Here is a 24,811-nt window from a genome sequence, read left to right as displayed (position 1 = left end):
TTTGTACAGCACCCAGCACAAGGAGACCCTGATCCTGATTGAGGCCTCTGGATTTTACGGTAACACAAATAAATTAAATCACATGGGAACATTCACAGAAGCAAGAAAGTCAAGACTCTTACCCCTATAGAGTTTAAGCCTGGAAGGGACCATTATGATCATCTAGAGCCTGTCCTTCTGCATAACACACACCAAGAAACCTCTCAATTTCTGCATTAAGCCCAGAGTTTCTGTTTGAGCTATACCATATCTTTTAAAAAGTTAATTCTAAGACTGAGTGATGGAGAATCCACCGCATTTCTATGCAAGTTGTTCCAATGGTTGATGACCCTCAGTGACAACGTGTCTTATTTCTAGTCTGAATTTCTCTAACTCCAGCTTCCAACCACTGGATGCCTTTTTCAACTAGATTAAAGAGCTATCTACTGTTCAAAATCTCTTCTCCATGTACGGACTTGTAGACCATGATTGAGTCACCTCAGTCTTTTTTTGGATAAACTATACAGATTGAGCATAAATCTCTCACTATAGAGCATGTTTTCCAGACCTCAGATCATCATTGTAGTTCTTTGTTGATCCCTTTGCAATTTGTTAACATCCTTTTGGAGTGTGGACACTGGAACTGGACACAGTGTTCCAGTAATGGTCTCACTAATCCCACATACATCTCCCTTATCCTATTTGATATTCTTCCCAGTTTATACATTCAGGAATTGTGTTCACCCTCTGAGCTACATCCGATGAAGTGAGCTGTAGCTCACGAAAGCTTATGCTCAAATAAATTTGTTAGTCTTTAAGGTGCCATAAGTACTCCTTTTCTTTTAGCATCCCACTGGGAGCTCATATTCAACTCTTTGTTCACAATGACTCCAAATCCTTTTCAGTTGTTGCTTTCCAGGATGCAGTTCCTCATCTTGTGTGACTTGCATTCTTTGTTCCTAAATATAGGACCTGCCTGTATTAAAACCCATGATGTTCAAATAAGCCCATTTTACCAAGCAATCCAGGTTGATCTATATAACTGACCTGTCTCAAACATTACCACTCCACCAACTTGTGTGAGATTCGCAAGTTTTGATAAAGATCTTGAACAGCATTGAGCTCAGAACGGGTCCTTGGGGGAACCACGCTAAAAACACCTCCATTGGATGACTATTCCCCATTTACAATTGCTTTTTGTGATCTAGCAATATCCATATACTAGTGGCTACACTGATTTTGAATTTGTTTATCAGAATCTCATGCAGAACTAAATCAAATGCCTTACAAAAGTCTAAGTGTATTATGTAGTTACCTTTAGCAGCCAAGTCTGTGATCTCCTCAAGAATCAACAATACATTTGTTTGACAAGACCTATTTTCCATAAAACCATGTTGACTGGCATAAATTATGCTACATCTTTTAATTATTTATGATTTGCATCCCATATTGGCCTTCTCATGATCTTACCTGGGATCGATCTCAGACTAACTGGGCTATAGCTTGTCACGTCATCCCCTTTATCCCTTTTTAAATAGAGGGGCATTGGCTTTTTTCCAGGCCTCTGGAACTTCCCCAGTGTTGCAATGTTTGTTAAAAATCAACATTAATGTACCAGATAGCTCATCAGCCAATTCTTTTAATACTCTTGGGCACAAATTATCTAGTTCCACAGATTCAAAGGTGTTTAATAGTTGCTGCTTAACATCCTCTTAGTTATTGCTGGAATAGAAAGTATTTCATTATCACTAAGATATGATTATCTTGCTTCTTCCAGAAATATTTGTTGAATACATCTGCTTTTTCTATGATTGTCTAGACCTATCCCATTGTTAGGACTTTGCTTTTTCTCAATATATTTAAAGAAGCCCTTAAACCCTATCGACCATAAGCTTCCTTTATCAGGAGTCTGCATTTCCTAACTGCAGATCTGTATTCACTGCTATCAGCTTCCTCATTTTCTATTTGTAACTTTTATATTGTTGTCTTCACTTGCCTTCTTATATCATGATAGCTTTTACAGCAAAGAAGCCTTCTTCTATGACTACAGAATTATGTTTTCCGGAGCATCTAATAAAGCATTCTTAAATAACTGAGTTATCATTCACTTTTTTTTGTTTAAATATTTATTCTCCCTCAATTTTGCCCATCATTGTTTTAAGCTTTGGGAAATTGGTATGTATGCGCCTGTGTATGTTCCTGGGGTAGGCACTATATTCTGATTGAACATAGCAAATGGATTTAGATCACAAGCAGTTACACCTTCATTTTTTAGTTCAAGATACTCTACCCTCTAAAACTAAAAGAGTAAATAACTCTAGAATAAATGTTACTGTTAACCTACGCACTACTCTTAAATCACAACAGAGACCTTTCAGCCATAAAAACTGATCCAAAATACTGAAGTCTGTAGGAAACTAGTGTAACATGAATCTTGAACAAGTTTCCTTCTAAGACAGAAGTGAACTCTGTATAAAGAAACATTCACCTTTGAAATGTGCCATGCAAACTATACTCTATGATCTACTCTCTTAGTTGATGATGCATCAATGTTTTGCTTGGGTAAGTTATTGGAAAAAGTAGTGCAAAATAATATAATCAGAAAGAAAACAGCTACTTCCGGCCAAAGTTTCACCACTCCAGATACTTCAGCTGCAAGGTGGTGAAAAAAACAAAACATACTTCCGAGCTCTGTTGGCAAAATGTTGAAGCTGCTTTGAGATTGGAGTGAGCGTAGACTCCTGCTGAAAGTGTGATCACTCAGCTCATCTTGAACAGAATAATGCTTTTGATAAACAGACTTGCATCTATGGATCCAGAGATATTTGTGGCATTGATAAAGACTTGTGTTTGTGCCTTAACTTAACCTTTAGTCAGGCAGGAGGTATCAAAGTTATCTAGCAGTTAGAGATATTAGTCAACACAAGAAGTGAACCTGCAAGTTAAACCACTAAGCTAACTCAGCTCTGGGTAAAGTTTGCTCTGACATCCAGCTTCTAGTGGAGAGGTATTCATATGACAATTGCAAGGCTCAGCAATGGCAAAAGACTGAATGGTCGTGGTCTGTGTCATATACAACTTGTACATGGTAGGTTGCAAGGGTTCTACTAGAAGATCAGGCTTCTGTAGCAAATATGGACTGGCCGTAGAGCTACCATCTCAAAGAGATGCACACTAGAGGTGTTCAGTATAAGATCCTTTAATGCTCCACCAGGTATGGCTAAGTTAGGGTTGAATAAGGTATGTGACACAGCACCACCTAGTGTCCAACAGTAGAATACAGTTTAGCATTCCATTCCATCTCCCCCTTCAAGTTCTTCATTTCTACTATCATGCTGTCTTTGAAGTTCAGGATGGTTCAGTCTGCTGTGTCCCCTTCTTCATGGCTGAACAATATAATAGAGTTTAGAATTCCATTACAGTCTGGAATCTAATATACCTCAGTGACCAAAACAAGCTTCTCACTGTAATCATGCTGTATCAGAGATAGGACCAGAGTGTTTTAGAGTTCCTTTGTGACAGAAGATGCTGTAAACCTTACAAGCCATGCAGGAATGGACTAACTTTCTTTCCAGTTTTCTTGCTCTTTTCATCAGATATCTTCTCCAACATGTGGCTCTTCTTTTCATTCTCTACCCAAACTGGATCTTCCTGCATCGTGACGGACCACATCCAAGCCATGCCCATCTATGGAAATGCATCAAGTGGATGCATGTATAATGCACACACTGGAAGTGTGTATAATACGCATATTTTAAATGCACTTATTGGTGTTTGATATGTAGCTATCAAAATGCGGTTTTGTATAAATAATTGCTTCCTGAACTGCCTCAAAAAGCAGTGAAAGGCACTTTTGTTAAGCATGACAGGAGCAGTGAATTTTGTTTCAGAGATACGATGAGGTAAGAAAGTGACAGGAAAATATTTGGAACATGAATGACACAGATCATTAAAAAACCTCATCGCATAATGAGTTTAGGAGGATATTTGGCAAAAATTCTCCACAAAAATTCTACCCTAGGATGAGATGTGAAATTTCAGGTGGATTGGTTTGGTTTTGGGGAAGTCTGGGGGAAGGTAGTCTTATAACAAGAAATTTACTCATTCTTCCAAAGGGAAGGTAAAATCTCTTAAAAGTTTTTAATCAATCTTTTGAAACTTACTGCACTCTTCTGTCCATTGCCACTCCACCTGCAATGACCCCCACCAGTAAGCTCCCACTGCCCTCACTTACAGAGATTCCCTTGGACCTCCCCTGCATTTCTCCCCAACTTCTACAGGCTCCCCTGCACAAACATATTCTGCTTTTTGTCCCGCCCCCTCCTGCATTTCTTTTTTTAGGCTTGTGTTACGCTATCCTTCAAGATATACCCCAGTTTGTTACTGCTTCTTCATTGTACTTCCCAATGTGTCCCCCATCACTCACCCCTGTAAGTATGCCTGGGGAGTCCCTTAAATCCTCTGTGGCAAGGACCTTTCCTCTCATTTCCCATCAACCAGGAGAAAGCCTCATTTTAAAATATACTGGAATAAAAGTTAGAAGATGCATGATTTTGTTCTTTTCTCTTTCTGATATTCAGGATTTGAACATTAAATACTTGTAAGTAATGTTGGGTCAACTGTTTAAAACTTAAGTTAGACCATCAAATAAGAAGCAGGTCCTTAAATAAAGTTACATATACAAAATGCTTGGAGGAGTGCTTAACATAGACTCTTGTGTTGCACAACATGGCTTTAGCGACAAACCACCCAAAGGAAATTGCCTAAGTCTAAAGACTTAGGCATTCACAGAACCCATTTAAGTCTAGAATAAAAGATTACATAGTATTTACATAATCTATCACAAACAGAGTGTAAACCAGGATCAAGGAAGACATCAGACAATTGTTGCAGATGTTCTCAAACAAGAATTCCCAAACACTCAGCCACCTCACTGTATCTATTCGTCTAGCCATGATGTATAGAGTCATTGGGGAGATGATTTTCTAAAGCTCCTAAATCACTTAGGCATTCCTGAAAATCCCATGTCTGTTGTTAAGGTTTCTTCACTTTTTTTTTTACTTAATATTTCCTACTGCTCTCTGGCATGCAGTAAAATGGAAAGATGTTGTTCCACAGTAAGTTTAGGTGTTGTTTGTGTACTATTAATAGAAAACTAGTTTGAAGCATGAATTACCATATGCATGTCATGGAGCAATAATTACTCGTGCTCTCACAGTACACAGAATTCACCTTTGCACAATAATACAGCTGTTGAAGTTGCAGTGCCCCAGCAGGATGATGTTAGCAAGGATCAGATGATTTTTTTCACTCAATTTCCATTTTGTTTTCAAGAGCAATGAGAGGGCATCACTTATTAACCAGGATAAGTTCAACATTCTGACTGGAGCTTCGCAACACAAATCTGTAGATACAGAAGAGAAAACAAAACCACCCATCTTAACTATTGACCCCCTTACCCCACTAGGGATAATTGTGGTTTCCAAATACTGGGAACATTGATGTGAGATGATGGAATTTTATTAGCTCATAAAGTTTTACTCGTTCCAACATATCATCACCCCTTGCCAGCAACAACACTGTCTCAGACCACCCCCAATGTGTTTTGTTTTCTGGGCTGAGTCTGTGACTCCGCTTTCACCATTTCCAATAAAAAAACAAAGCTTGATTTTCAGAAACTCTCTGGACTCAACAACTTTGGCTTAACTGGAGCTGTGGGTACTCAGTACTTCTCAGAATGAGATCCTACAGTAGAATGTAGTGGGATGTGTCTGGCTCTTTGTGGCCCCCTGTAGGAGGCCCTGAAGTCCTACTACACCCATCCCAGAAAGGAGCAACGAAGGTTGGTCCTCCAAGTCTGGCTATTTCCATGAAACCTCTCTAGGAAATGAGACCCCAGCTGGCTCAGCTAAAATGAGCTGCAGGGCCTGAGCAGGTCAGCTCCTGGCTGGGACCAGAGAGGTGGAAAAGGGTTCTCCTCCCTGGCCAAAGGAGCTTGACTAGCTGCATTTACTGGGGGAGAGAGCACCTGAGAAGTGTAACCCTAAGGTAAGAGGTAAGGGAGCAGGCAGTAAGACACCCAGGGAAAACAGCAGCAATTAATTCAAGGAGGGAGTGTGTGGCTGCTGTGGATAGGATCCCTGGGCTGGAACCAGAACCATTGGGTGGGCCTGGGTTCCTCCACTGGCAAAGGAGTCTAAGCCCTGAAAAGGGGACAAGGCTCTTTGGGAAGCGCAAGCTAAAGGCTGAATTTATAGGGCTCAGAGAGGGATGAATACCCTGGTGAGGGCAGACAATTTGTTGAGCTCTTTAACCCCAGAAGAGGTTCATTCATTTTTTTTTTTACTGAGACACCTGGCTGGAGGGCTGAGCCACTGAAAAACCACCTAGCAAGGTCAAAAACCTATAGGGGGGAGCCAGGAGTAGGAAAAAGATTGCAATAGCACACCCAGCTGCTAGAGCTGCTAGCCATTCAAGAAGTGAGTGCCCTGTCACATGGTAAAAACAAATTTCATCTAAGGGAATATGCTGTATTCTTCACCTCTGAAAGGCCTGATCCAGTGCCCACTGAAGTCAATGGGAAGACTTCAGTGGGATTGGATTAGGTGCCATAAGCGCATACAGAGCAACTTAATACTGTACTTGAAAAAGTTTTAGTGCACTGCAGGTTATTTATTTTTGAAAAATATGATCTTGTCAACAGCCTTGTGAAGCTGTCTCCAGACTCCCAGGACTCAAGGGTTTTTCATTTTAGAAGGCTTAACTTTCAGTATTCTGGTGTCAAGAGACCCTAAAATTACTTGCAAAAAGGAGGCTTAAAAGACGGGGGAAATGAGCTATCCACAGCACTTTACAGGCACACAGATATTTCCCCGCAATATCTATTCAGTACAAAAATCTAGCATTCTAGATATACACTCTACTGGTTTGTTTGATTAATTTTAGTTTTGTAAGGAGCTTAAGGAGGCCTCCGACGATCGGACACCCTGCAGATAGAAGGAAATAAGATTTCAGAAAAATAAGATGGAGACCGTTTAAAAAAATCTATTTCATACGCAGAAATTAAATTCTATAAACAGAACTGAATTAAATCATAGTGATAAGGATGGCAACTGAAGGTATAAGAGCAAATAAAAACTTTATTAACTTGGACTAGACTTGTGGCATCAAGTTGCTCTTTATCTTTGTTTTTGGAAGTCTGGATGGAAACCAGGGACTTTTATAAGCAAGGACATCTTTGGGTAAGTTTTAGAAGGAATTCATTTGTGATAAAAGAAATGAGGAAAACAAAGCCATTCAACTGGTACTAAACACTCTTCTGATCTTTAAGAAGCACGGGCACTGATATTATAAATCAGTGGAGTTCCCCTTTTTAGTATATGGTTCACACAGCAAACACTAGTTTACATGGACAGTTTAAGAGCCCTCCAGACATGGCCACTTCCTTTCACAGTCTAATTCAAGGAAAAATTTTGTATCATATTCCACTTTTGGACTGGAGAAAAAAGCCAGAATAAAAATCAGTTTAAGATGTGGGGAACAGAATTGTGAAACCAGGCAGAAATCATATGCTGGGCCTACATGAAGATACTGTTGGAAACAGAAATTAAGCAGAGCACTGGGGAGAGAGCTACAAAAGGCTCGACTAAGTTACAATGCAATTGCAAGGAAGTGTTGGGAATAAACCGTTCTACCCAGGGAAGAAAGTCAGTTTTCATAATAAACGATCCTGCAAGGATTCCCTATTCGTAGAGTGACTGGCCAGATCAGCGCCCAGGACATATACAATGTAATACATTAAACCATCTGTGCCTTTGATCAAGATTTAGTTGAGAGCTCCTCCTTTAATAAGGATTTAGTAGAAAGCTCTGTTAAATTGGTTCCTACATAAAAATCCTAATCTAATCACAAAACTTAATTCCCTCCACCACTAAAATAATTTCCCACCCAAAAATATAACAGAGAAAAGTATTGTTGAAATTTCTTAAGATTTTTTTTTTCTTTTCTTACTGCAGATCTTTCACCCAGCATTCGTGGTAAGATTTTTCAATAGTACTTCACCCTAGCATCACAATTGCTTAAGTGAATTGAAATTAAAACGGTTTTAAAATAAATAAAAATACTGAAATGTTTAGAGACTTTTAAATAATGAAAGCTTGCCCTGTCTTCATCTTGGACAGGAACCCTCAAGATCTTTGTTCAGGAACAAAACTATATTTAAAACACTTATTTTATCTAATATGCTCAAAGGAAAGAATTGAAACACTGGCTGGAGCTAGGCAAAGGATCGGCATGTAATGTGCAAGTTTTCCCTACACCACTGTATCAACATACCTCAATCCTGATGTGCAGTCAACCTGCTATTTCTGTCCTGGCCCTCCAACTATGCCACAGTGTATGCTGGTTTTGTTATGTTGATAAACGTCTACAAGGGAACAGGCTGAGACAGTCAAACATCTTACTTCTGACGTAAAACAGGAATTCATGTCCAAGTTGATATTAATATATTGTGCTACTGATCCCTGGTTTAAAAAAAATTGAAGAGCTTTAAGGACGTCCATTTCATCAATTACATAGCCCTTCATCAGATTTGGCTCCTATGACATTTTTAAAGTTCCTTTCCTCAGCTTCCCCCTCTTCCCCAAAATATGTAAGCCTGCAGATGTGGCTGTTTGAGAAGTTACATACAGATTGGTACTTAGTTATGATTTTCTATTGTTCGAGAAACACAAACCGATACCCAAGACAATGACAGGAAGTGTGCCCTCACAATTTAGTCAGCCCAAGATAATCTTGTGCACAGGGGTATTTATTATTGTTAGCATTATTAATTTTTATAACAATGTACTAGTGAAAAGACAAGTAGGCCTGGTTAAAATTTTTTGAATGAAAAGTTTATTTTGAAAAAGATTTGACCTAAAGTTTGCAACAAGCTGTCAAAAAATCTTTCCAACATTTCACTTCTTGCTTTGATTTTTCAATAGATTTTTTTAAAATAAAATTTACGATTTAATCCCAACATGAAACTAAACTGCCCTGTCAAAACAAAGTTTACATTTTTAGCCCTGCTCCATCTTTCTTCCCTTTTTTGTTATTTATGTAACTTGTGACTGAAGATGGCCATGAATGGACATTAATTGAATATACAAGTAGACCCACTCCCCGCCGCATAAGGACCTAGGCCACAAATCGATCCAGGTGGCAGCCAAGCCACATCCCTTTGGGACTTTGCATTATGAACTTTTGACTGATCAGTTTTGTTGTGTGATGGTTTTGAATTTTTTTTTTTTTAAAAAGCCCATTTACGTTTTTTCTAAATTTCTTATTCTGTGGGATATGGACAAGCATGGCAAAGGATGGCCAGAGGGAGAGAAGATTGGAAGACGTGTTGTGATTGGCTCAGTCTCAACTGATGAAGGACCGACAGTCTATGCAGTCTTATTCTGAAAACAAAAAAGGTGTGAAAAATTGTGAAGAGCCATTCTATTTTGAAAACTGAAAAATGATATTGACATTGTCCACATTGGAGTTTTTTTTCCAACTCGCTCTACTTACAAGTTCAGCGACAGCCATTATTACAGTAAAACTGAGGCAAGATGCGCTTGCTATGAGTAATATTACTGAGACATAACAAAAGCATATTTATGAATTGTGGGACAGTTAGAAAGCACCCACTAGGGGCCCGCTCTGACTCACTGAGGGCTTGTCTTCACTATTGTGCTCCATCAGCGCCACTGCAACGCAGCTGGTGAAGACATGTTATGTCACCAGGAGAGAGCCTCCTATCAACATAATTACCCCACCTCAATGAGAGGAGGGAGCTTTGTTGGCAGGAGAGCATCTCCCACCGACATAAAGCGGAGTCTACATTGCACTAAGTCGATGCAACTTATGTCACTCAGGGGTGTGTTTTTTCACAACCCTGCATGACGCACGTTACATCGACTTAAGCGGTAGCGTAGACAAGCCCTGAGCCAGCCTTTCCTCTAACTTCAATGGGAATCAGATGGGACTCCAAATATCCACCTATATTGGTCTATACAGAATTTGGGAACCACATTTGCAGTAAAGATGGGCCCAACCAAAGTCCTAAATCCCAGCACCCACAAACCTTGGAACAATTGAGCCAGATTTCAGCTGTTTATATGTTTCAGATAAAACAGCATTCACAACTCAGTTATGAGCTAGTATGAAAGAGGCCAAATATAGTTCTCCTTGTTTGCCTCCTTCACAATGACCATCCGTTTACAGTAGTAAATTAAAAAATTGGTTCCTGCATTTATGTGGTAGTGAACACGAGCGTCATTTAGACAACTGATCTTGTGATCACTGCTACTGAACGGCCCCCATCCTAGTCTGTTTATTTATCTCATTCACCTATTTTGTCCTGTACCCTGGAAGATCTTAGGGACCGGAATTGTCATCTATGTTTGTACAGGACCCAGCAGAACTGGTTGTGTCCTTTTGGTGCTCTACAGTATAAGCTTTTAGTAACAGAAAAAGCCAATCCTAAAAAAGCAGAGCTCAGATCCGCTTTGAAAATTTAAGCCTAGAGAAAAGAATGCTTATAGTGCAACAAAAAAATGCAGGACCGTGGTCACTCAACCCGCGCAGGGAACCAATTTTACCTCTCTCTAAAAAAAGCAAATTTGGGGACTTGGAGAAGTGAACCGATTTCTGTTTTAATCCATCTTAAACATATTATACACTCCAGGCTGCACTTCTACATATCACATTTAGCTACGTGTTCGGTTTTCGTGGCAGAGTAGCTAACATCCGTTTCTAATATACCTTATCACCAGGTTATCCAAGCACTGACCACATTTAATTAGCCCCAGACTCAACAGCATCCCTTAAAAATTTTTTTTTGCCCAACCAATTTTATAAATTTCAATCTTTAGTTATTGTAATCTTTTTGCATACAGCTGTGCAATGACACTCCTCGAAAGCAAAATCTGTAAAACAATACAGTGTTTTTGTAGCCTGGTTGGTCCCAGGATATTAGAGAGACAAGGTGGAGCAGGCAGTATCTTCTATTGAACCCATTTCTGTTGGTGAGACAGGCTGAAGAAGAGCTCTGTGTAAGTTCGAAAGCTTGTCTCTCTCGCCAACAGAAATGGGTCCAATAGAAGATATTACCTCACTCATCTTGTTTGTGTAAAGCGCTGCTTCTTCTCCTGTGCAGCTATCCTGAGATAATCCCATCTTCACACTAATCCCCTTTAGGGAGGAGAGGATCACAGCAAAAGTAGGAATGGATAATAGCAATAGCTTATAACAAGAAAAAACAGCAATTCCCTTCTCTATCAATTGAATATTCAAGACCAGAACAATCCAATGTGAAGACAATACATCAAGTACCCACTTTTATCATAATATCTAAGGATACCCATTACTATAGTACATAAACCCGTTAGGACAGATGCTTTAAGTTGTGCTGCTAGTGCTAAAATTCTGAGAAATCCACATACAAAAATCAGGAATTAGTTACACCTCCCATGCATTACATATATGCCACACGCACGACTGTAAACTACCCCTTCTAAATATTGCTCCTGAAAGTCAGTAATGGTGACAGAATGGTACGAAAAGCTAACTGGATCTGAGTTTGTAGGCCCATCTCAGTCAATACAGTACACATTTTAATATCTGTAAAACTTTATTTCACAAACTTAAGAAGAAAACATGGTAACACTGGCAAATGGAAGGCATATATACTAAATACAAACGCAGAATACATTGTTTTGTATAAAGCAAATGCCCAGATCCTTAGTGGAACTTGCAAAACTAAAAAACACACTGTTCCTCCAAGGGCTTTAATTTAAAATAGGATTGCCAGCCTTGGAAGTCCCAATGATTACTGATTTTTGCCTTTCAAACTGGAACCAGGCTGCAGTCTAATTGAAACACATTTTGGATTCCTCCTCTGCTTCCAAGTCTCAGATCCAACTGGAAGGGAAGCTGAGAAAAGATACTATTTTTTCCCCACTCAGACTGTAAGGTCAAATCTGTGACAACTATACACTTAAAGCTCAGACATTTCTTGAAGCCTTTTCAGTTGTAACAATAGAATGTGTGGTTTAAGAAAGAAGGGAAAGTGCTTTTTGCATAGAACTAGAACTGCTACCCTCACTCAACCCAATCACTGCTAGGGTGATCTGTCATGTTTCAAATGCACACAGAAATAAATAAAACTTAGGAAGAATGTATGGAAAGGTCTTTTTAAAATCAGTTTTGTTTTCATGATTCTTAAAAGCTATGGAACATTCCAATTCTCTCTAGAGCAGTTATGCCAACTGATAAGTTGTGGGCCACTTTGTAAGCAAATACAATGCTTGTGATGCCAGACTGAAGGAGATGGCAATAAAATTCTTTTATTCTTTCTCAACATGGGCTGGAGTGGGTGGGGATAGGACAAGCTTCCCACACTATTCTGCCAGTTATCTCAAACTGGAATTGAAGGTACCACTTCTAAGGGCCAGAAGATAGTTCAGTATCCATCCCTTTGGGTGGTGCCAATTAGTGTCACTCTGATTTCCTGATGTTGACCCCTGCCCGCTATTAACTGGATCACAGATTCATTTCATGTTGACCAAACAACCTTCAGACAGTCATTACTGGCCCAAGCTGGATTTGAACTGGCAATCTAGAGGGGAAATGCTCCATATCCCAGTTAGCAGTCTCATACTTTTCATTTGTATTAACCAATAGGAAAACTAAGGCTTTTTTTGTTCAAGCAAACTTTAGCAGATGAAACATGGAAGAGGTGCAAGTTTTAAAAGCAAATCTACATTAAACTAGTAAGAATAGATTGTAACAAACTGAATATTTAATGATACACATATTTAAAAATATTTTCGAAACACTCATGAAACACTATGTAATTTTTACATGTATAAATTACTTGGGTATGTCGTCATGCATATGTCCCCCATTTCCTGAAATTCACCATAATTGTAAATACATATTTAGCTGAAAGAAGTGAAGCAGAGAGAGTGTGAGAGAGAGAGCGAGAGAGACATTTTGTGAAGTGGAGTTTTGAGCAAACGTTAACTGTTCCTTTGTTGCCAATACAGTCTACCCTTTAAAATCTTGGTTCATGACCTGTGTATAACACAGACTGTTAGGGCTCTTTTGCACCAATAACTGTTTGTTGTGCCATTCTAGCTACCAAACACACACACGAAGTGCATACGAGTAAAACTATACATATTATTCACTGGAAAGAGGAAATGCACGTAACATAACATGTTGCTTATTCACAGTGGAGTCACAGCGAGTCATTTTTAAATCTTTTCCCTCCAAGAAATCCAGTTCACATTCTAGCACTATATGCAAAATTCTCAGTTTAAAATTCAAAAGCATTAGAAAAGCACAGCGATTCTAAACCCATGACATTTCCTTTAGTTCCTATACCAAATACAAACTATTTCTTCAAAAATACTATTAAACAGAAGGATACTCCCCCGGTGAGAGCTTATATACCAAGTTTCAGCCTAGATTGAGTGATTTTGGCAACACTGCAAACCTCTGAAAATGGGGATGATTGTGGTGCCACAAAATATTCTGTAAGCGACTTGTCTATCGTTCTGCATGCAGAACTCTCACTGAAGTCGCTAGGAAATCTGCGTGCAACTCAACAGCAGATACAGCCCTGTATCAATTAGGGTCAGGAACCTCTCAAGTGAAAAATAAACCACTTTAAACGGGAGAAAAATGCAGAAGCATCCGGCTTCTGTAGCTAAGTATTATTCAAGTTTAGGTGTAGGCAAACAATTTCTTATGGAAGGAAAAGAATTACATATAATTAATTCAGAGACCAGGAGAGTAATCCTGTCAAGCTGAGACAGTTGAAGATCTTGCCACTGTAAAAGCTGGCAAGCATGGAATACACAAGAAATAAGAGACCCACTTCAATATTCTGCTTAATGGCCAAGCCCTTTATACAAAATTACATATAAAAAAGATCTTTTAAACAACTTAGACACCATAATGAACTAGTCAAATGTTCCCAGACCCTAGCACGCTGACCTTTTGACAGTTACCAAATGTACTCAACGCTGACCTAGTTATTACAGAAATTAAGAGCAGACAGAGCTGAACAAATTCTTAGAACTGTCCAGTAAACCCAACTGAACTCCAACAACAGATTTTATTTTAAATTAAACACTGCAGTTCACAATCCGTTCTACTGCAGCAAGCAACTCATTCTTTGAGCATAGGAACTCTCCCTGAGAAACGAGCAGAAAAACTACTCTAGGGGCACAGTCAGTATTAAATCCACATTTTTAGTTGGGGCCATTAAATTAGAAATGTCTAACACTATTTTCATTTATTGGAGAGTTAAGGATTTTAATGCAAAAGCACCAGACAAGCATTACAGTGAGATGTAAGCTCTATGTACGACATTTCTTGATGTGAGGGGGAAATAGGTGTCAACTGAAGAGCTGAAATGATCTGACTTATATTTGGCCAATCAACGTATACAGGCAAGTGGAAGCACAATGAACGGTGTCAACTCTGGGGCACAGAGATGACAATGACTTTAAAATGCAGGGTGGTGTCCACTTTCACAGGGATTCATGCCTTGGCCATTCAGCTCAGGCAAGGCACTGTAGCAGTAGCCAACAATGTGGTTTGGAGGGACATGAAATAAAAATAAGAGTCAAAGGTAAAAATCATTGATCACGTCAAGTCCGGAAGATCATAAAAACTTGGGGACAAGCAATTTGTGCAGATATGACGACGATAATGCCCTTTTCCACAGGTAGCCTTCTTGGGGCTGTGTCTTGAATCAGGGCAGAAAAGGACTACGGTTTTGACATTCTTGGAGCAAGCTGTGAAAGGGATGTCAGCTTGTCAATGGACAGGCAAGTAGGGCTCTTAAGACAACCATGAGTAGAACACAGCTGGTAAAACAAAATCTTGAAAAAGCATACACTCCTATTTGTTAATTTAAAGCAGAGTTATGGGCCAAAAATTTCATACCTTTGTCAGAATTGCACAGAAACTAGAGATGCAAGAATAAAATATTCTGTTCTACCTTTCATATGAACAACAAAACTGCTGTCACTACCAGGTTCTTTATTACCTGGAATGGTTGATAACATCAGAGGTAGAATGGGTGGTGGGGCGGGGGCAGATGAGATTTGATGTTGAGGTCATTGACAGGGAACAAATATGAAACACCATAGAGATTTTGCTGTCACTGACAACTCCTGAGGCACATCTTTATAACTATTTAAACCACAGTTTTGCGCGCATCATATTAGATTTAGTGGGCAAAATTCTGCTCTGTTCATACGTGTAAAACAGGAGTAACTACTGAAGTCAGTGGAGTTCATATGGATTTACACCAGTGTAACAGCTGAATTTGGTTTCATTGCCCTGGCAAAGTTAGAGACCTCTCAAGGCAGACTGGTTGACTTTTCAAGAGCACAGAAAGATAGGGACAACATATTATTAAACTGGAGACATATATCACTCTCTGATAAATGCAATTTATAATTGGCAGAAACAATGTTTAATATAAATAAGGCAAAGAGTGACATTTTATTCTTTAACCAGGATATCATGTAATTATTAATACAACATTCTGGGTTGCCTCTCCATGGCTGCAGTTTCAATTAGAGGCTTTTGCTTAGAATTTCTAGCAGGTATTGCTGTAGTGAAAGGTCATTATGAGGTCCATTGAGTTACATGGCTAAAACTAATGGATAAGTGTTTTCAGTTAAACATACGAAATACCTGAAAACCCAATCAGTTGCGTCTCATCGATTCCAAAGGTTCACATCACCTTTTTATTGTTACTCTGGACATCAAAGAACTCTGGAGACCGTCTGTCTGAATATTAAAAAATAAGTTATTCCTCCTTTGATGCTAACTGAAGGTAAAGAAAAAGCTTCAACTGTTCATTCAGTTCGCCGCTGATGTACCATGAATATTAAACAAATCTGACACACCTGACTGGATACTGACATCTTTACATTCAATGGAATGTGTTTCACTTAACATTATCCAGACAGCAACAGAGCCAAAACTGCATAAAGACGTCCAAGCTGTTTTGGTTATGTGCACCTCTTACAGAGATGGACATGAATAACACAGACTACTAAAACACAGGCATTTGCAAGGCACATACTAAAATGCAATAAAAATAAATCTACCATATATTGTTTGGCATTTTAAGTACATTAAACAGAACAAAAATATCAAGTCAAACAGCACAAAGCTTGCACTCTACAATGTGTAAGCGAACTGGCCCTTTCAGGGTGAAGTATGAGTTGGAACCATACTGAAGAGTATTATTTCTATCCAGAAAGGTTACATAAGTCATTCTTCCAATTAGCAAAAGGAGAGATTTGTTGTTTCCGCCTTTCTGAACATTCTGTTACTGGGTACCAGGGTTCAGTTTGTTTTATTTCTTCCATCCCTTTCTTGAATATCCTTTCATTGTGTCAGAAGCACAGTATTCTATTTGTAAAGGCTCAGATGTGTGTCTCGGAAATTTCTTTATGGAGCCACATGCCTCTTTCCAGATGTAACTCCAATACCTGTGTACCATCAACACCAAGTATAACTTCAGACCAAACAAACAAACAAAAAAAACCCCAAAACCAACCCCCAAACAAACAAAAACAAAACCCACCAAAACAGACAGATCGCGCCAAGAAGCAATCTGTAGATTTCTTCATTTCTAATGAAGGTCTATGTTTATTATTTTAAAACTTCCATCTCTGCATTTTCTTAATGCTTCTATCATGTTGCCTAACTGGATATAGTTGAAAAACTGGAGCTCCCTTTTTATGGATGTTTACATGATCAATATTATTACAATTAACAACAGAGATTTCCAGGCAAGTAAAGTTCAGACACCACTTTGCAGAAAAATAGCTAAAATTAGCCCTTGGCTCAAACTATGTTAAAGAAATAGGTTACTAGTGAATTTAGAGTAAGGAGTGCTATCTTTTTAATTAGAATTTTTTTTCAATCTTAATGTAATAAATAAAATGATGCAACTGTAAATAGACAACTTAAATTCATAAGGAAAAGAAAACAGCCTCCCATAGCATAAAAGTGCAGAAATGGGATTTCAGCAGTTTGTGAAAGTGATAGTGTACATTTCCCACTTCTTTCTATTCAACTCTTATGAAGATATTTTTATTTGAAGTCTCTTCTGCAACCGTTTTCTCTTGGTTGCTGAGGATCTTCAAGCCTGTTTACTCACAGCCTGAGAATTTTTAGCTTCTTGCCTAACATTAGCCTCCCAATCTGAGAGGAAGTAGTCACCAGAAACAGCTTCTCTGGAAACTTCTCCAAGTGTCCTCTCTTTGGACTAAATGGTTATTTACCAGACATTTAATAAACCCTTCCCCCATCACTAAAGACATTTGTTTTATTCCTTCCACTACAGACACTGATCAGAATTTAAGAGTTAGTTGAGCTTTATAATATAGGAGTTAAGAGGTGCGAGGTCTGTTTAAATGCCAGAGGCATGCTGAAATGCCCCCTCTTCAGATTGGTTACATTCTTCAGGGCTCTAGCTATTCTGACTGGCTATATAGTTTTAATTTGAATCAGTGTTTTTTCCATTCCTGATAGCACTAATAGTTGCCAAGCACAGTTGCATTCACTGAGTTGTTAACATCTATTCATTCAAACTGTCCATAAGAGTTATAGGCACACAATAGGAATAACAGAATCATTGTTTCTAACAGGGCTGTTGGTAGGTTAAGTGTATTTATAAAGGTGGTCATCAAATGAAAGCTTCAGCTCAACATTAGAGAGAGGCTCTTTCCTGTGGCTTAACTGTTGCTATCTATGTAGGGAAGTAAGAGGCAGGAACACAATGGTAGGGTGAAGGCCTCCTCTTGGTATGACAAGTACAGGATTACAAAAATCATTTTAACAACACACGTCAGTTTGCCACTAGAAATCCTTCTGAGTTCCTAATGTTTTGCACAGTGCCCTGGAGCTCCAGGGTCTACCAACTCAAGGATATTTAAGGCACTTGCTTGAACTCTTTTGCCTAGAGAGTTTTGCCACATGAACGGAGGGGCATTTTAGGAGAATACAATCTGAGCAGACCAAAGCTTTTCATTCTTTCCTCAGGAGCATTAGTCTTTGTGATACAATATTCCAGATTGGAACAGGATTACATAAAAATTAATTCCACTACAGTTCTCTTCATAGCATGTTTTGCTTTCTTTTAGTTAGACCAGTATCTGCAAGATCCAAAGAAAAGTGTACATGGAACACTGCAAAGCTGGACATCCCATTACTGACAATTATCTTCTCTGTAGAGGGAGAAATCCCACTGGCATAATTCCACCATTGAAATCAGAGACACTGTATGCTTGTATTGCTGGAAAGGAAAGATCGGCATTTCTATGTGTGCTATGCAGGCAAAGGAAGAAGGGGATAGAGACAAGTTCTACGAGGATAAATTCTTGATTAATCTCATTAGTTATAATGGAAGCACAGAAAATTATATGAAATACAACTCCTTGTAAATACAGTATACTCTTCAAGCCAGGAATTGTATGTGCTAGTCCTTATAATCCATTAGATAAAGTTGGAAGCCACGTTACTGTGTGACAGAGGTAGGCTTAAACAGAGCTTTACACTGAAGAGTTCTTCTGCGCCAGATTTGTCCAGGTGTTGAGAGCACTTTTCGTCAAGTAAGCCTGACAGAATAAAAGCTCCTTTCCCTTGAATATTGTGCACATTAGAGGAGGAAAAATAATGAAGACAGTAACTTCAGTTACTATTAAGATTTTTACTGTATTGGGGTGCAGTGTATATAAGGGTAGAATATTCACCCAGACACTGTGGTTTCTGATAGTAGAGAAAATTGATTATGATGCTGTTTCATCCTTTTCCTTCTCATAGTTCTAGCTGTACATTCAATCCTGTATATGCTACAGCATTATACACCTCAGTCTCTCTTACGGAAATACGAAAACTTCAAGAAGTCTGGATGTAAAGGCAGTTCCTAGAAGGTCAGTTTTATTAGGCTACGTAATTAATTTGGATAACTCAATACCATGTGATATGCCTAGTACACCGGTAACAAGTTCTTGCTTCTAACCTGTGTTACAAGGTTTGTTGGCTGAAGCAGTTTGAGACAATCCATGATAGCGTCACTGAAGGTTGGGGGACATGAATGTTGCCAGATTTTAATGAATCTGGGATTAGCATTTCAGTCATGTTTCTGTCTGGCAGCTAGTGATGATTCCACCCTGCAAATCTTTTGGATTAACAAGGTTTCAGGTTTCAAAGTATTTGTAAATTGCTGTAACATACAGCATGACATTCTGCCAGTCTGGACGCTCAGTTCGCACCATTTCATTGATGTCCTGTCACAAAAAGAAGATCAAAATTATTAATTACCACCTTGCAAGTTCATGTCAAAGCAGTGCTCATCAAAGCTGTAAAGCTCCCACTCTGAGAAAAGCTTAGGGAAAGATCTCCATTTTGCTCAGCATGTCATTTGCAAAGTTCAGATGGTGAAAGGTACTTCACGACTTAAAAGTTTAAAACAGTTATTTCTGCGCCATCTGCAAAGGGCTACCATTTCATTGAAAAGCAACATTAACTTTGTGACCTGCAGTTCATGAGTCCAATATCAGAGTATACCTCAGGTTTCTTCTCATTTAATACTGCTAACAATAAAAACAGTTCAGTTTTGAAACACAAGAACCCCAATGCTGCAGTTAATGGCACGCATGCAGATATCTGCAACCGCACATGCACTTTCAATAGCAGGATCAAGGTCTAGCTTTGTAACAAATGTCCTGGCACAAACTTGCTCTCTCACGGTCAACCTTTTTACTTGGCACTGTCAAGCGTCACTTTACAACAGTATAGTGCAGTGGTGGGCAATCTGCGGCCTGCATGCAGCCTGTCAGGTTGCCCACCACTGGTATAGTGATTTCCAAGGTAGATGTTTAACTAGGAAAAATGAGCATTACCAAATCTAGTAAAATATGTAATCTGAAGGAGAGGCAAAACGTGAGGAGTTAATTCCTACCTCACAAAACTATGAACTGATCTCAAACTATTCTAATTATTTATATTGCACCATAAGTGCGTAAACAGATTTACAAACAAGTAAGATGGATACATCTTCCTCCACAATCTACGCATGGAACCTGTACGCAAAGGAAGGGATTTTTAATAGAGTTCAAACAGAAATAGCAATTATTGTGTTAGAGTTCACTTTATGAAAGGAGCTGTGAGTAGTCAAAACACCCTGTTCAAGGAACAACTGAAATAATTTTCCCTAATGTTACCCTCATTAACATTTGTAGACACAATGACCATTTGCCACACAAAACACACAGTGTATGCTGCATATACTGCTAACGAACTTTCCCTTTGAAAGATACAATTTCCTCTTATAAAATTTAATTCAGTTTGGATGTACCTGAGCCTATGAAAGTGTCTGCATGTGTAGGGATTACATTTTAAGATAGTTTTTGGTCAGCCAGTTCCAGGTATCTTGTAAAGTACACTTTCTAGTACCGTTATGTACTGTAATGTCAAGGGAGAGGAAACTGCCTGTGACACTCTGTACCTCGGGGGGGACACCCTACACTCCCATGTTCATCCTTATAAAATGATTGTGTGGTATCCAATGCAAAGTTGGTTATGTTGGGTGTCTTCAGAAGGCTCATGATGCACTGAGCATGGCTGTTATAGTGACGTTATAATAGTTGTTACAGTAATGTTATAGTAAAGTTATACATTATATTTTGATGTATATAGTTATGAGGCTGAAAATGTATCCTCATGGCTTAAAGCAAGCCCGTGCAAAAACGCTCCAAGAACAGAGAGGTAGTTCACACCTCAGCAGGGCATGGATGAGACAAACCCAGCCCAGCCTCACAGGAACAATGGACACTGGCTTAGGCAGCAACAAAAGAATCTGTTAGACCCTGGAGGGAGTCACCCCCTTCCTTTGGGCAGTTTGGGACTGCAATGAGGTAATGCTCACCTAACCCTGAAATGGGGGGGGGGGGCAAAGCCCAGAGGGAAGAAAGGACATTATAAAAGGGAGAGACATTTTGCCATGCTCTCTCTCTCTCACACCTACATCTACAGACACCACCAAGCGACTGAAACGCTGAACAAAGGGGAGAGCTTGGCTGAAGGGCAACCAGCCAGCAGTGAGAAGCATATAAGTTGTTAAGGACATTGAAAGTATTAAGATCAGCTTAGAATGCATTTTGCTTTTATTTCATTTGACCAAATCTGACTTGTTATGCTTTGACTTATAATCACTTAAGATCTATCTTTATAGTTAATAAATTTGTTTGTTTATTCTATCTGAAGCAGTGTGTTTGGTTTGAAGTGTGTCAGAGGCTCCCCTTGGGATTACAAGCCTGGTACATATCAATTTCTTTGTTAAATTGATGAATTTATATAAGCTTGCAGCATCCAGTGGGCATAACTGGACACTGTAAGACGGAGGTTCCTATGGTTGTTTCTGGGACTGGACATATTGGCTAGTGTCATTAGCTTGCAAGTAGCAGGGAGCAGCTTACATGCCAGAGGCTGTGCAAGGGGGTTCTCGAACAGGGGATCTCACAGCAGATCAGGGTAAGGCTGGCTCCCAGAGTCAAGGACTGGAGTGGCCTAGCAGATCACTGGTCCAGACAACACCAGAGGGGAACATCACAATGCCATTTTACTGTAGCTAACTGCATGCTGGCATTTCTACAGCTGCTCTCAATAGTCTATTTTTATATCTGCATTTGGTAAAAATCTTCACATTTCAAAATCACTAACTTCTGAGGTATTTAAAAATTCTCAGTAGTTGCATCTCCATTGTGAACAAATACAATGGCTGGTCAGAGGTTTTGATAAGGATCAAGGAAAGTGCTATTTTTAAATGTCTGACTATATAGCATTGTGAATCGCTAACTCAATGGCAGCTTTGCTAGAATCCCAGTTACACAAGTCCTAATGAGTTATTTAAATTCTTTTTCTGGTCCTGGCAATTCTAGCTGAATTGCTGGAGACATCTACCAGGGCTTGGGTTTCTTCCAATTCAATGGCTTCAGAAAAGTCTTCCTCTTCTGATAATTATTTTCATAATGACAATTAGTAATTCTTTTCAACTCTGCTCAGGAATTTCTTCTTGTAGGAATTACAAAGCCTCTTAACTATTGTTAGAGAAACAGTTTCACAGTTAAAAACTTAATTCATTACAGACCTAGTATCAAATTTTCTATTAATGTTGCCAGTGCTTGATTATGAAGACAAAGAAAGCCCCTCTATCCAACAATAGTTTGGACCATTTGCTGGTCTAACAGATGGACCACAGAAATCATGACCTTCCTACTTTATTGAAAAAAACAACTTTCAAGGGTTTGATTTGCACCTTCAGAATTCTACTAAATTCAAACAATTTGAAATGTAAACCCAAATCTAGAATGTAGGTTGTACCCACAGTTCCTTAAGCCACCAGCACAGACAAATACCAGGCTGTGTAAGAAGCCTAGTATGTCTGCCCTGCAGACTTCCCAGGCCAGAGTATCTGTGAGCAGTTCACCTGTACTCTATTTTAGCTTGGCTGTATTGTTTTGAATATTAATGGTTTCTTTATATCCTACAGTTTGTCACAAGACAAAATACCTGCCCTGTCAAGGAAGAAGCCAAGAAAAACAGAAAAATTCAGGTGAACAGCAATGTCTACATGGAAAAGCAGGCTTCATACAAAATATACAACCATTTTACAAATCACTCTGGGGCAAATTAACTGTCCTCATTATATTGCTTCAGGCCCAAAACACAGTAATCTTTCTGTCACAGAGCTTCATTGTGCAAGGTATAAAAGACATTTAATAAACAGGACATTATCCATTTAACTTAACACTTACCAGAGTGGATTTGATGCCAACACTTTCAGCTGCCTGAAAGGCCAGAGTGAAGTTTCTTCTCTGTAAATGTAATGCAACATTTATATGAAAACAGAAGGGAAACTACTTAAAATTTAACGGACTTGCTGCTTGAAAACATTTCTAATAAAACCCTGTATTGACTTCAGCTAGAGTTTATAACGAAATCACATTTATAAAGATAGATTTCAGAGTAGCAGCCATGTTAGTCTGTATTCACAAAAAGAAAAGGAGTGCTTGTGGCACCTTAGAGACTAACCAATTTATTTGAGAATAAACTTTCGTGAGCTACAGCTTCGATGAAGTGAGCTGTGGCTCACGAAAGCTTATGCTCAAATAAATTGGTTAGTCTCTAAGGTGCCACAAGTACTCCTTTTCTATTTATAAAGATGTGTCACAGGCATCATTCTGTACTAGGGATACATGAATGTCTGTAGGAAGTATTTACTACCTGCTGGATTGGGGTAAAGATTTTTCAACAATGCTAGGACAGTGATAACTGGGGACTTTAATTTGCCACAGATAAAATTAAAAAAAAAACAAACCCCCCACAAAAGCCAAAGTATCAAATAAGTAGGGAAAGAATTTTGTTAATTCTGGAGAGGGATATGTTTTTACATCTGTTTGTATAAGAAAGATGCAGCTATAAGGGATTGCATTTTAAATTAAACGTTATCAAATAAGGAGAATAAGTGAATACTGAGCAAAGTTTGGGAAATAATAAGTTTAATAAGATTCTAAACTTCAACCATTAGAGGAATTGTTCAAATAAGAGGTAAATATAACTTTTAAAACTTCATTTGATAAAAAGTACAATAGCCTGGCAATGGTAATCAATAAGAGGTACTTGTAGCCACTTTTATAGAGGTGGTGGAGATGCACTCAGGAGAAATATATACCTTTATTAATCTATTCTAGGTAATCCTATAGCACTCCTTAGAGTAGTAACAGATACCATATGAAATAAATCTTTATACCAATGTCCAATGCAGCTCATGGAGGATTCTTCTCTTAGCTCTTACCAGTCTTAGTGTTTATGTAAAACCAGATATAACTTTAATATCAATATGGATACATGATAAAGATTAAATTGAATTTCAAATAAAATATAGCTCTACACAAGTAAAAAGCTGCAGCATTAAGTCTTAGAAGAAACAGAGGGCTGTAAAGACGATATTTAAAGAGAAAAAAGGAAAACATAAGATATTAAGAAACAATTATTTAATATATACCAATGGACTGAACAATAAGAATCAGGTGATTCATTAAGGTGAAAAATTATTTAATTGTCTATAAAAATGGCAAAAGTAATAAATTATCCCTTTGCCTCTGTTAAGAATTTTTTTTTGCATTTGTCACGGAGATTATTAACAATGCATCTCTGGAAGATGTCTCCGTGGGTACGAATTACAACACATTGGAAAAAAATTGAGATTATTCTTTTTCCCAATTTATCTTTAACTTTTTTTCCTCTAAAACACTGATTTTAAATTTTGCTCTGGAGGAAAGCAATAGACACCCTGAACAATATGGGATGGAAGCATGTTCAACAAAAACACATCCTATCACCCAAAAAAAGGGAATAAACTACTCCAAAGCACACAAGTTGCTGAATTTCAGACCTTTAACATTAAACAACAGGGAACATTTTGGTTAAAGACTACTGAATTGTATCACCTCAACTGAAAGCCCTTTCCACCCACTGTTTGTTATCTCCTCACGTTAAAATTTATGGGTTTCAGAGTAGCAGCCATGTTAGTCTGTATCCGCAAAAAGAACAGGCATACTTGTGGCACCTTACAAACTAACAAATTTATTAGAGCATAAGCTTTTGTGAGCTACAGCCCACTTCATCGAATGCATAGAATGGAACATATAGTAAGATATTATATATACATACAGTTAAGTTGGAAGTTGCCATACAAACT

General features: G+C 38.6%; 1 protein-coding gene across 3 annotated transcripts in view; it reads right to left on the bottom strand.

Moving 5' to 3' along the window:
- Positions 1–11,619: 11,619 nt before the first annotated feature.
- SPECC1L (sperm antigen with calponin homology and coiled-coil domains 1 like) overlaps positions 11,620–24,811 on the bottom strand; it is a 114,390-nt gene continuing 101,198 nt past the window's right edge. For all 3 annotated transcript variants that reach the window (XM_084648689.1, XM_084648691.1, XM_084648690.1), the window contains 2 exons: positions 22,866–22,925; positions 11,620–19,337 (listed from right to left, as the gene is read on the bottom strand). In XM_084648689.1, the coding sequence (XP_084504815.1) occupies positions 19,248–19,337; positions 22,866–22,925 (150 nt within the window). In that variant the 3' untranslated portion in view covers positions 11,620–19,247. The remainder of the gene's footprint in view (positions 19,338–22,865; positions 22,926–24,811) is intronic.

This window comes from Lepidochelys olivacea (assembly GCF_965140295.1).
Source record: "Lepidochelys olivacea isolate rLepOli2 genome assembly, chromosome: 15".
In the NCBI taxonomy this organism is placed as follows: domain Eukaryota; kingdom Metazoa; phylum Chordata; order Testudines; family Cheloniidae; genus Lepidochelys; species Lepidochelys olivacea.
This window is presented reverse-complemented; position numbering and strand designations above follow the sequence as displayed.